At 51.0% G+C, this 12,118-nt stretch overlaps 2 protein-coding genes across 5 annotated transcripts; both read left to right on the plus strand.

The window, feature by feature from the left end:
- The first annotated feature begins 1,553 nt into the window (after positions 1-1,553).
- COX5A (cytochrome c oxidase subunit 5A) lies at positions 1,554-7,033 on the plus strand. Its single transcript, XM_005487778.4, has 5 exons — positions 1,554-1,908; positions 4,562-4,681; positions 5,825-5,946; positions 6,285-6,407; positions 6,878-7,033. Exons 1-4 carry the CDS (start codon positions 1,560-1,562, stop codon positions 6,396-6,398), a joined length of 705 nt encoding a protein of 234 aa, XP_005487835.2. The 5' UTR covers positions 1,554-1,559; the 3' UTR covers positions 6,399-6,407; positions 6,878-7,033.
- Positions 7,034-8,187: 1,154 nt separating this feature from the next.
- FAM219B (family with sequence similarity 219 member B) lies at positions 8,188-11,982 on the plus strand. 4 transcript variants are annotated; one of them, XM_074549562.1, is made up of 6 exons: positions 8,188-8,346; positions 9,950-10,052; positions 10,265-10,349; positions 10,666-10,743; positions 10,974-11,061; positions 11,212-11,982. In XM_074549562.1, exons 1-6 carry the CDS (start codon positions 8,257-8,259, stop codon positions 11,368-11,370), a joined length of 603 nt encoding a protein of 200 aa, XP_074405663.1. In that variant the 5' UTR covers positions 8,188-8,256; the 3' UTR covers positions 11,371-11,982. The 4 variants fall into 4 exon arrangements, with proteins under 4 accessions (XP_074405663.1, XP_074405664.1, XP_074405665.1 ...); XM_074549563.1 differs by having other exon boundaries at positions 11,215-11,982; XM_074549564.1 differs by having other exon boundaries at positions 11,013-11,061.
- The last annotated feature ends 136 nt before the right edge of the window (positions 11,983-12,118 follow it).

The raw sequence follows: 12,118 nt of genomic DNA on the forward strand, positions 1-12,118 counted from the left end.
GGAGCAAAATCCCTGCTACTTCCAGGGGATAAAGAGAAATGAATGGAAAATAAAAGCTCTTTAGAAATAGTTGAGATAAGTCTATGGGAAAATGGGAGGATCAAATTGGCTGCTGGCTGTGGCATGGATTAGCACAGTAAAGGCTGCTGCCAGCTCACAACAAGGGGATCCCAGCCAAACTGTCCCTTGGAAGAACGGGATTGGGGTCTCCTTTGCTGGCACAGCAGCACCTGGCAAAGCTCCAGTTCCAGTGGGGACAGGGGAGATTTGGGGGACAGGTTATGGGATGCCAAGCCCTGATCCACCTGGTTCCCTCTGCCCAGCAGCACTGCGGGATGAATTAATCGGTATTAAGAGCAAACCCTTCCCAAAATCCACGTGTGAGGGATTCTCTGGCTGCAGCTGCCTTATCTCCCTGCCTCACTCCCGCTCTACAGGGACAGTCAGCGCTCTCTCTTTGTCAAGGGCTTGCTTGGCTGGGAGCGGGAATGAAAGGAGAGGAGGAGGAAGAGGAGGAAGCAGGGTCTGTTTTGTGAAGCAGTGACCTTGTTATCTCCCTCAGCAGGCAGCTGCACCTCGGGCCAGAGGCTCGTGCTTATCTGTCCTACTGCAGATTGATTCCTTTCACTCAAACGTTAATTTCCAACTGTTTTTTTATGTTAATGATAATTTTTTGGTGGGTTTGGGGATGGTAAAGCTTTGGGCTCTGTCCCATCCAGCTCTTCCCAGTTCCTTTCTTCAGTGCAGACCCCATTCAAGATCAGCCCTCCACCCCACACAGTAGCACCAGGTACACGCAGCTACCCCAAATGCATCAAAAATCACTAATAAAATTAATGAATAAACCTGTAAATAATAACTCCCCCTGTAAACACCTGATCAGAGCCTGAAGACTGTGACACACAGTTAAATACTAACAGCCCTTCACCTCCACTGCTGCCACCTCACATTTCTCTCAGCAAGGGAAAAAAATAATAAAAACTATTTCTTTCTCCTTATTTTGTTAATTCGCAACATGTTTTTAATGGATTTCATAGGCAGGTAGTTTCCAATCACAGAGGCAGCACTGGGGATCTTACCCTCATTGCTTTGCTGGCTGATGGCTTCCTACATGAGAAAAAAATCAAAAATTACTGAAAAAAAATTAAAACCGGATAATGATACCGGGGGACACGGTGAGTGGAATAATCATGATGGTTTTGTGGTTTTGTGCAGCACTGCTAAGGCACAGCCCTAGGGACGAGTTTTGGAGCGATTTCGTGCCCGGGCCGATGTGCTGGCGGCTGAGGGCAGCAGCCCCCCGTGAGGGGACAGGGACACTCAGAGAACTGGAGCTGGCAGCTGAGCCGGTCTGAGCCCATTCCCCTCATAGGGACCGAGTGCGGTGGCTGTCCATTGACAGGGACGGGGAAGTTGCACTGGGGCTGCGCGGACTTGGCTAAGTGGGAGCAGCAGCAGCCCGAACCCCTCCAAACCGAGCTCAAACCCCTCATAAACGAGCTCAAACACTCCCGAAACGCGGCTTGGTGACTTGAAGGACCCCAATAACCGCTCCCCTCATGCACAAAATGGCGGCCGGCCCCGCCCCAAGATGGCGGCGGTCCCGCCCCGCCGCGCCTCCTGTCCGTCCCCGCCGCGCCCCCAGCCCGTCCCCGCGGCCTCCCGCCCTTCCACGCGCCCGCTCCGTCCCCGCCGCGCCGCCGTACCCTCCTCTGCGGCCCCCCCGGGCCTCACCTCCGTCCCTCCCTCCCGGTGCGGTGCGGGAGCCAGCGGCGCGCGCCCCCGGTTGCCGGTGCTGTCTCCCCCCTTCACAGCCCGCCGCCATGCTGGCCGCCAGCGCCTCTCTCCTCCGCCGCTGCGCCGTCTCCGGCCTCCGCGCCGCCGTCCGCCGGCCCGCCGGCCCAGCAGGTGAGCGGCCGCACTCGTCTCCGTCCCTCCTGCCGCGGTTGGCGCCCGGGTTCCCGCTGCGGCGGGGAGCGAGGCCGCGCGGCCCGGCGCGTCCTTGCGGTGACCCCGCGGCCTAGCATGGGCCGCCCCCGCCGCTCCGGCCGCTGCCACCGGCACCCCCCCGCCGGCACCGCCTCAGCGGGTACCGAGCACCGCCCGGAGGCTGCAGCGAGGGGCAGCGGCGCTTTCCCTGCGCCCCCCACCAAGGTGACATTGATGGAGGGCGGCGGTGACCTCCGCGGCGCCAGCCAGCCCTGGCTCCGCGGCCGCTCCGCGCCAGCCCTCACCCTCCTAATTAACACCCCAATTAATTATATTTATTATATTAACGCCCCAGCTAATAGGGAGAGTAGGAGGACCAGCCCCAGGCAGCGGTCTGTGATGGTGGCCAGGGTGGCAGGGCTGGAGGACGGAGGCTGCAGAGAATGCACTGCCTGTGCCTCGCAATTAATAACTAATTAACCTCTTCATCGCAATTAATACCTAATTAGCAGACACTAGTAATGCTCGCAGACTTGTGTGTGCCTCTGCTGCGGCACGTGTGAGTTCAACGACTGCCGTAGGGAACTTGTCACTGCGTCTTTTTAAATAATAGGCACAGGATTTCTTAGGTGCTGCTCAGCACCTTTGATCTTTTGTTATTTTAAATCCACTAAAATCTTTGCTCGCTGTTCCTTTGAGCTGCCGAACCCCGGCTGCTCCTGGGCCTTGTTTCCAGGAGGCTCTGTGTTTTTCTTTTCCAAGCTCTTGTGTTTCAAACACCCCACTGAACGCTGCTGCCACCCTTTTGCAGGGGAGTTCTGTGGCTGCAAAACCTCCCTTGCGCTCCTCGTTCTCAGATTTTCAGTAAATTAATGTTTTTCTTCACATGTGCTCATTACTGGAGAAAACTGCCCAATTCTGGCCCTCACAGAGAAGCTTTAACGTGTTTTTGTGTCATATTAGGTGTTTTTAGGCTTAATTCCTGTTAATTCACTTTAAAGCAAAGGTGCTTGCCCTTTGGATTTTCTTTGAGCTGGGGATCTCTGCCTGGATAGGTTGGCTGTCACACACACGTCATGTGTGTGACAGTGACCTTGATGGACCCTGCTGAAACTCAGGCCACAGGGACTCTGCAGGTACAGAAATAAACATTAATGTAGAAAAGAAACATAGCAGCAATTGAGAAACACACCCTGGAAAGCTGGAGCTTTAATTCTTGTGGTCTGTAGTTGCCTCCTGGATCCAGGGAATGATTTTGTTGAGGAAAGACTTCAAATTTTGATTAAAGATGGTATTTGAGCGCTTCAATTTAGGCTTTTCTCCAGCTGAGATTTGCCGGTTTTCTGCAGGATTTTTTTTTTTTTCTGGGTAAGAAAAATAAGGATTCTCCTTCAACCAGCAGAAACCTGGAGGGTTTTCAGCAGTGTCCTGGGAGCAGGAGCATTTCCAGAGCCCTGCTCTTGCTCTGAGCTCAGCTGTGCAGGTGATTTATTGCAAAGAGCAGGGTCAAAGGTCTGCTTTGGAGCTGGGGAAATTTCCCTACAAGGAACCAAAAGAGCATTTTAATTCTGTCTTGGCCTGTTGTTTACTTTTCCATAGCTAAAATAAATAAAGCTATTTTCATGCTTTCATTGCATAAACCAGTATTGCAGCTGAAATGTTGGACCAGGTTAAATTCTGTTAAAAAAACAAATTGCCTGCTAATTAAGCTGCCATTAATGAAGCCAAAGAGAAATACATCAGCAAAAATACTGCCCAGTTGTGGTGTTGGGTTTTTTTTGTTTTGTTTTTAAATAAAACCCTGTAGTTGATCCCTGTGAGTGGTTCATGCTGGGTTAAGAAAGAAAAAGTCAGGAGCTAAATTTGACTTGTGTGGAGCAGAGCTTTGAGCTCCAAGGTCGTATCTGCTGTGTGACCTCTCTGCAAATATTAGTGGAGTGAGATTAGCAGTGGGGAAAGGAAGCACCAGGCTTGTGGTCCTTCACTTTAGTTCCCTTAGAAAACTCTTCCAACCTTTGTGGGGTAAAAAACCGCAGGTTCATCCAAAAAACCAAAATTTGTGATAGTGCTGAGTGAAGAAACAATGATCCTGTCTGACTAATTTGTGCATTGGCATACAATCTGCTTTTGTGATTAGTTATCAAATATTAATGCAATTGCAACCTTGAGACCCAAGAGTTTTTCTCTTGGATAGATATCTTGTGATAGTTTTTTTCCTCCTCCAGCCCTTCTGTTGGAAGGAATATCTCTCATCCCTTTGCTTTTGAGAGCCTCTCTGGGAATTGCATGGAATTTTGTTGGTGAGGAACGTGCATGTTACAGCTTCTCAGTCTCACTTGGCTATGGGAAGAGGGAGAATTCCTGTATTTTACAGAAAAAGGAATGCCAGAAAACCTCTTTAGGGCAGGTTTTTGTGGGTCTTTGCCCTGCTCTGACCAATGCTCTGGGAACACTTTGATATGGAAAAAAGCAGACACTTTGCTAAAACATAAACCACGATATTAAATAAGTTTCATCCACAACTGACTGTAACAAGGGCAATCCATATTTTATGGCTGCTGGCTCTTGGTCAGGACTGAAGCAGTGTTCTGTTCCTTTTGCTCCAAGTTTGTTCCTTTTTTCCTGCTCCCAGCTGTGCTTCCTGCCCGCTGCTACTCTCACGGGGGGTCACAAGAGTCAGATGAAGAATTCGATGCTCGCTGGGTGACGTATTTCAACAAGCCAGATATCGATGCCTGGGAGCTCAGGAAAGGTAAGTTGGACACCAGGGAAGCATAACCTGAAGTTTTCTGACCAGAAATAACAACTTTAGTTGGCGTTTTGTGGATTCCCCATCCCCGGAAGTGTCCAAGGACAGGGTTTGGAGTGACCTGGTCTAGTGGAAGGTGTCCCTGCCTGTGATGGGGTTTGTATTGTTCTTAAAATGAGGGAAGAGATCAGACTCTTGACTTTGTTTCAGAAGGCTGATTTATTATTTTATGATATATATTGTATTAAAAGAAAGTGATATACTAAAACTATACTAAAAGAATAGAAGAAAGGATTTCATCAGAAGTCTAGCAAGGAAAAGGAAAGGAATGACAATAAAATCTTGTGACTGACCAGATCGTCTGAAACAGCCAGACTGTGATTGGCCATTAATTAAAAACAACTCTATGAGACCAATCACAGATGCACCTGTTGCATTCCACAGCAGCAGATAATTATTGTTTACATTTCATTCCTGAGGCCTCTTAGCTTCTCAGGAGAAAAAGATCCTAGCAAAAGGATTTTTCATAAAATATGTCCATGACACCTGCCCATGATAGAATGGTGGACTAGATGATCTCTGAGGTTTTTCCAACCCAAACCATTCCGTGATTCCATGATTTTAACACCTGAATGGGAGGGACAGTAGCATTTGCTCCAAGGGCAGTGTTTTTGAGCTCTGCTATGCTCATTTTTCTTTGCACTTTGTCTAATGGCTCGGCCATAACTCCCTGCAGACTCTTTGTGTGGAGTTTTTTGCTGTGGAGTTGCCAAGTTGCCAAGTGGAGTTTTTTGCTTTGGAGTTGCCAAGTTTTATTAAACTTACCCCATTTATGGGGTGGTATAGGGCTGAGTGTATCTGTAGGGCAGTGTGGGGTGTGTGCACAGGGGGTATAGGACTGGGGTAGGTCCATGGGGCAGTATAGGACCAATACAGTGGGACAGTTCATCTTTTAAAGCCAATTATGCCTTAAAAATATGATTTCACAGCAGATAATTGCAGCCAGAGGGATCCTTCCAGCAGCATCTGCCTGATGAGGCGCTGAGTTTTTCTGTCAGAAGGAAGGGAGCAGACAGCAAGGGGCTCCTTTTGAGATGGTGACAAGCTGGTTCCAGAGTTCTCCTTGGTGTTCCCTTGTCCCCACAGGCATCAACACACTGGTGGGCTACGACCTGGTCCCGGAGCCCAAGATCATCGACGCGGCTCTGCGGGCCTGCAGACGGTTAAATGACTTTGCCAGCGCTGTGCGCATCCTGGAGGTTGTAAAGGTGGGTGGGACTGCCCTGTTGCCATGGCCAGAGCCTGCCAGCAGGGCAGTTCTCCCTGCTGCAAAGGGAAACCACCATCAGTGGCTCCATGGTGAGCACAAAGCTTGCTGGTTTCTTGGAGGACTGAGAGAAGTAGCTCAGAAAGCTCTCCTGGGGATCACCTGAAACCAGCTCCTTGAAACCTGAATCCAGCCTGGCCAGGGAGTTCAGAGAAGCCAGGACTTTTATTTCAGCCCTAGAAGCCAGGAGCTCTGCTCTGCCACAGGCAGAACTGGGAGGCTTTGGAAATGTAGATTTTGAATAACTCCATTCTTTGTTTTTTGGGTTTTTTTTTTCAGGACAAGGCAGGACCCCACAAGGAAATTTATCCTTACGTTATCCAGGAGCTTAGACCAACTTTGAGTGAACTTGGAATCTCCACTCCAGAGGAACTGGGCCTGGACAAAGCATAAACCTTGTTGGTAAGATTTGGTGTTGCTTCCCAGGCTCTTGACATGGGAGTCCTGTACACCAAACCCCCCTGGCAAAGACAGCATAGGCAAAACCTAATGTGCCCTAATCCCAGACTAAAATAAAGCCCTAAATAAAAATCTTCATGGAAGTGAAGCCTCTTAACTCAGTTTCCTCAGGAGATGACCAGTGTCATATTCTTTTTTTAAATATTATGCCTAGAATAGAGATGCTGTGTGTCAGACTGCTGCAAATAGTGCTTGATTCTGGATATTTTAAGTCCTTTTCCTCCTCCTTGCCCTGGGGTCCTGAATCAGCTGTGCTGGGAGTGCAGTACCACATTAACATGTTTAAACAAGGCTTTGAAGGTAAAAGGGATGGAAATAACTCATTTGGGACCTCATGGAAACTTTGTGGAGATTCTAGGCTGCTTCTTTAATGTGTTTTTTTTTTATTTTTCCCCTATTATTTTCTATGCCAGGTGGATCACTCAAGCGTTCTGCTGATGCCACAGATTGTACACCGTCACTTGGAGACGCAAACTTTAAATCTTACTTGACATAACTTCTTCCTTTATTGAGTCACAGTGGAAGTGCTGTGGAGTTGGGCCTAATAAATGAGAAACTGGTTTGACTCATGTGGTACCAGTGCCTCGTGTGGTCATTTCCTGTTGCTTTTGTAGGGAAAAACAAGGAACACACCATAAATGTACTCATAGGAGCTTCTAAATTGTTATTTGGTCTGCAAAATTCATGGCCAGAGCCTTCCCAAGCACGTGGCTCTGGGAGGGGAAGAGCAGGAGCTGTGTGGAGAGCGTGGTTCCTGTATGCACAGCTTTGGGGAGGAGGCATTTCCCTGAAATCATGTCCAGAGCCTCAGGTGTGGGTTGGGGGCTCCTGTTTGCAACGGTGGTGTCCTCACCAGGACGGGGATCTGTTCTGGGATAGATACTGTCCCTGTTTTCCACTCAGCTCTGGCCCAAGCAAGGGTTTGGGAAAGAAAAAACCAACAGAAGCAAGTGGGAGAAGGGAAACACCTTAATTCTGTTATTTTCCTTCTAGAAGAGGGGAATTTTTTGGGAAAACAGGAATTTGTTTCTGCACAGTGGGCTCAGGGCAAGAGCTGTGTTGTGTCCCACAGTCCCATCCCATCCCATCCCACTGTTTCATCCATTGTAAGATTTTTTTCAGTTCCTGTTCCTTTCTCCTCTTTCTTTTTAGATGTATAAAAGGGTGAGATATAGGAATATGCCCCCTATTGATGGAGTGACAAAACTGTCCTCTGTCCCCTTAAAAAGGAAAGAAGCTCAGAAGTTTCTCTCCTCGATTATGTGTAAAAGGCATCTCACAGGCTTGGGGGACTTCACCTCAAAGTTAAGGATGGCCATGGGACAGGAGCCAAAAAGTCCCACCTGAGCAATTAACTAGAAAAAGAAGAGAACAAGCAAACTAATGGCTTTTGTGAGGTGTTTTACCAGGAGCAAGAACCTCTTGCACCTGGCTCAGTTTTTCTCTGTAAAGAGTTTATTATTTTACCTTTTAATAAACCTTTTAGTTTCCAACACTGCAACAGAAGCCATCCTGCTGATTTTAGGCCTCCAAAAGTGGCTGAGCTACCTTGGGTGTGAAATAGACCACCAAGAGCTTATGGCTCGAAAAGACTTCTATTTCAGTCCATGATCCTGTCCCGCAGTTCTGCCTCTCGTCCGGGTGTCCCATCCCGCAGTCCCGTCCCGCTCTCCCGTCCCACCCCGCATGCGCGGCAGAGGGGCGCGCCCTTTCCCCGCCTCCCATTGGCTGAGCCCCGCCAGCCCCGCGCTGCCATTGGCGGGCGGGCCATGGGGCGGGGCCAGGGGCGGCCATGGCGACGGGCGGCGGCGGAGCCGGGCCGGGTCCCGGTGCCGCTCCCGGTGCCGCTGCCAGCGGAGCCGGCGGCCGGCGGGGCCCGGGGGTACGTGCGGTGTACGGGCGCGATGGGAGTGCGGGGCTGGGAGGGGTATGTGCATCGTGGGTAAGGGGCTGTGTGAGATATCTGATATCTGTATGGGGCTATGGAGCTGTGTGGGGTATGTGCATCGTGGGTAAGGGGCTGCGTGGGATATTGCATGGGGCTGTGCGGCTGTCTGGGGTATGTGCATAGGGCTGTGTGGGATAGCTGTATGGGGCTATTGGGCAGGGGTGGGATATCTGTATGGGGCTGTGTGGGATATTGCATGGGGCTATGGGGCTGTGTGGGGTATCTGTATGGGGCTATGGGGCTGTGTGGGATATCAGTGTGGGGCTGTGTGGCTGAGGAGAGCGTGGTGCAGTGTGGGGTACGTGAACAGGGGTGGTGGAAGGCTGGGGTATGTCCATGGGGCACTGTGGGGTGTGTGCACAGGGGTTATGGGGCTGGGGGTGTCCATGGGGCAGTGTGGAGTATGTGCACAGGGGTTATGGGGCTGGGGTATGTCCATGGGGCAGTGTGGAGTGTGTGCACAGGGGTTATGGGGCTGGGGTACCTGTAGGGCACTGTGGGGTGTGTGCACAGGGGTTATGGGGCTGGGGTACCTGTAGGGCAGTATGGGGTGTGTGCACAGGGGTTATGGGGCTGAGGGTGTCTGTAGGGCAGTGTGGGGTGTGTGCACAGGGGTTATGGGGCTGGGGTACCTGTAGGGCAGTGTGGGGTGTGTGCACAGGGGTTATGGAGCTGGGGGTGTCCATGGGGCAGTGTGGGGTAGGTGTGTGGGGCAGCATAGGAACAATACAGTGGGACAGTTCATCTTTCAGAGTTGCAGACAGGGAGGCACAGTACTGTATGCAGTGTATAAATATAAATATACAAATAAATATATATATGTGTGCACACACAGAGGTGTATCAGCACAGCATCACTGGCTAGGAAGGGGTATGGCACACCCAGAGGGATCTGGGGGGGCACTGCCTGCCTGGTCATTCCCACCATAAAGCTCTGTCCTGCTAATTCCAGCTTAAGACACTGAGGCTAATCCTGGCCGTGCTCTCCAATCACCATCCCCAGTCCTCTGCCCTGTTCCTTTAATTCCATGTCCCTCCTGTGCCAGCTCTCTCTGATTTTCCCTCTATTTTATTCGTTACTTCTTGTGTTTGTGGAGGTTTTATCCTCCCCATTGCCCTTAGGAGCATTGGTTCTCCTTGACAATAATTGGATAAAAGGAGAAGCTTGGAAACCCCAAATTAAAATACACAATCCTTACATTTCTATTTTATTAACCTCTCAGGAAATCTCCCCCACTACCTTTTCCCAGGTATTACTGCAGCCAGGCTTGCACAGGAACTGATGGTGACTACCTGTGCTTTTAATTAGTGTCACCATTCCCAAATAATCCTCTCATCTGCTCTCAGATCTGCTTATTCCTTTTCCTCTCCCTCCTCCTGGGCTGGGGAGGAGGAGCTGTCCCTGGGGACAGATTTCCCTGGGGACAGATCTCCCTGCTGACCTTGAGCTCCCAGGAGGGATCAGATGCTCTGAGATGACTCTGCTTTACTTCATCCCCGTGGAGAGGTGCTAAATGCTTCTTCCATTCTTTTTTTAGCTGATTTGGGCTGAAAAGAAGAGGCTGAACAAAGGGACAGATGTGGTGGAGAAAAGAGGTCCATACATCATGAGCAAACCTCCCTCCATCCAGGCCAAGCTGAGTAAGTGATGCTTGGTGCACTCTGCTGGGATTTTGGGTGTCATTCCCACCTCTCTCCCAGAGCTGGGGTTACCAAAAGCCCTTTAATTCCTTGGTGGGATAAAACCCTTATAAAAGCCCACCTGCACCACCCTCCTCACCTATTCCCCAGAAGAAGAACCCCTTTGGGAGCACTTGGGGATTTTTGTCTCTGTCCCTGTGCTTGGCTTGCAGAGAGGCAGCGGGAGCTGGCAAAGGCAGCGCTGCGAAGGCAGGGGCTGCTGGGGGCACCCACTGCCCTGAAACCAACTCCTAAAAGGTCTGATCCCCTCCTCCTTTTCTCAAAATGCCTTTTCTTGGGGACACTGGGAAACTCAGAGGATTTTAGAGAAGAGTTTGGGACCTTGTTCTGCTGGCTCTGTTTGGCCAGGAACACCCAGTATAATAAAATACACTGCTTTTCGCTTCTCTATTTTGGGGATGATTTGGTGGTATGGATTTATTTGGGTATCCTGGGGTTTAGCTGGTGGTGGGAAGGAGTGGGATTCCTGCCCTGGCTCCTCAGCCTGTCAGCTCCATGGATGTGTTTGCACATAAAACATCTGTGCTGGTCTCTCTCCTGCGTTTCCTGCCAGGTCTGTGAAGTTCAACAAGGGCTACACGGCACTCAGCCAGACAGCTGATGAAAACCTGGTCTCCCTCGACTCAGACAGGTGAATAGCCCAGGATTTTGGGTAAATATCCCACGATTTTGAGGGTGGGGGTGCTCCCAGATGGCTTTTGGGGGGGGGTGGATTTTCCTTGTCACTTGTAGAGCATCCCTGATGGCACTGGGCACCTCAGGGCAGCGAAACACTCCTGCTGTCCCAGATTTCAAATACCCATTGGGGTGGCACTGCCAGCTCCTTTTTTCCCCCAAATTCCCCTTATCTGCACCCTACAGCCCCCATTTCCTGGCCAGCTCTGTTTCTTTTCCCCTCAGTGACGGGGAGCCGGGATCCAGGTGTTCCTCGGGATACTCCTCCGCTGAGGCAAGTGCGGGGTCTGACTGTGACACTGTGGGGTCCCCAGGGGCTCCCTCGTCCCCCCTGACCCCTCGAGGCTCTGGCTGGGGCTGGAAGCATCACCCCCAGGGCGTGGATGTGTGTGCATCCTGCAGAGCTCTGCTTTGTCCCCTGCAGCAGGTGACCCAGGACCTGAGCCGGCAGCTGCTGCAGGACGGGTACCACCTCGACGAGGTCCCCGATGATGAAGACCTGGATCTCATCCCCCCAAAACCTGCTGCCTCCTCTTCTTGCCCCTGCTGTTTTGGAGAAAATCTCTCCTGTGTGATCCAGTAGCTGCACCAAGAACAGGTCAAAATCCAGCACTTTCTTTGTCCCGTGGGATGGCTGGTGGGTGTCCGGGTCCCACGCCAGGACGGTGGCACGAGGACTGAACGATGCTGCTCGTGGCAGAGACCAGCTGACTCCAAAAGACTTCTCCTCACTCTCAGCAATACCAGGGGGAGGTGGCACAGTGACATTTTGGTGACCTGCATGTTACCTGGCACTTGGCTGGGGTGGGAAGAGAGGACAGGCAGGGCCTGGCACCTCCACGGGGGTATAAAGGGAAGGATTTGGGAGTTTCTGGGGTTGGAGCTAATGGCTTATTCCCATTCTCCTCAACGCTGCTTTGATGCAGGTGAGGCACAGCCCAGGCCCCCCATCCCAGCTCTGCACAGGGCTTGGATTTGGGGGGCTGGAGATCCTCCCTGCTGCAAACCATAAACGCTGCCTTAAACCATGGTCCTGCTCTATGACATAGAGGACAATCAGCTTCTTATACAGAAACCTTATTTAAATATTTCATGTCAAGAGACATGGATTGGTTGGGTGGGGGGGATGTTTGTTTGTTTTTGTATCTTACTTGTAAAAGGGAGCACTTAATAAACTGGATCTCATTACTCAGAAGGGCTGCTGGTGCTGTGAGGGGGACTCCTGTGTTCTCTCATCACATTTTACTCTTTTCCTGTGCCTGAAGAGCAAGGGGGGGAATCACAGCCAGTGTTGGGGGGATGCTGGAGCTGCTCCCAGCCTCTCTGTCCCC

The sequence above is a fragment of the Zonotrichia albicollis genome, chromosome 11 (genome assembly GCF_047830755.1).
Source record: "Zonotrichia albicollis isolate bZonAlb1 chromosome 11, bZonAlb1.hap1, whole genome shotgun sequence".
Classification (NCBI taxonomy): Eukaryota; Metazoa; Chordata; class Aves; order Passeriformes; family Passerellidae; genus Zonotrichia; species Zonotrichia albicollis.

Bases quoted from the DNA above. Each gene is read 5' to 3' on its own strand.
- COX5A (XM_005487778.4), top strand. From the start codon at position 1,560: ATGCACAAAATGGCGGCCGGCCCCGCCCCAAGATGGCGGCGGTCCCGC. The intron at 1,909-4,561 runs GTGAGCGGCCGC...TCCTGCTCCCAG, and splicing joins CCGGCCCGCCGGCCCAGCAG to CTGTGCTTCCTGCCCGCTGC. The intron at 5,947-6,284 runs GTGGGTGGGACT...TTTTTTTTTCAG, and splicing joins GCATCCTGGAGGTTGTAAAG to GACAAGGCAGGACCCCACAA.
- FAM219B (XM_074549562.1), top strand. From the start codon at position 8,257: ATGGCGACGGGCGGCGGCGGAGCCGGGCCGGGTCCCGGTGCCGCTCCC. The intron at 10,053-10,264 runs GTAAGTGATGCT...CTTGGCTTGCAG, and splicing joins CTCCATCCAGGCCAAGCTGA to AGAGGCAGCGGGAGCTGGCA. The intron at 10,350-10,665 runs GTCTGATCCCCT...GTTTCCTGCCAG, and splicing joins CTGAAACCAACTCCTAAAAG to GTCTGTGAAGTTCAACAAGG.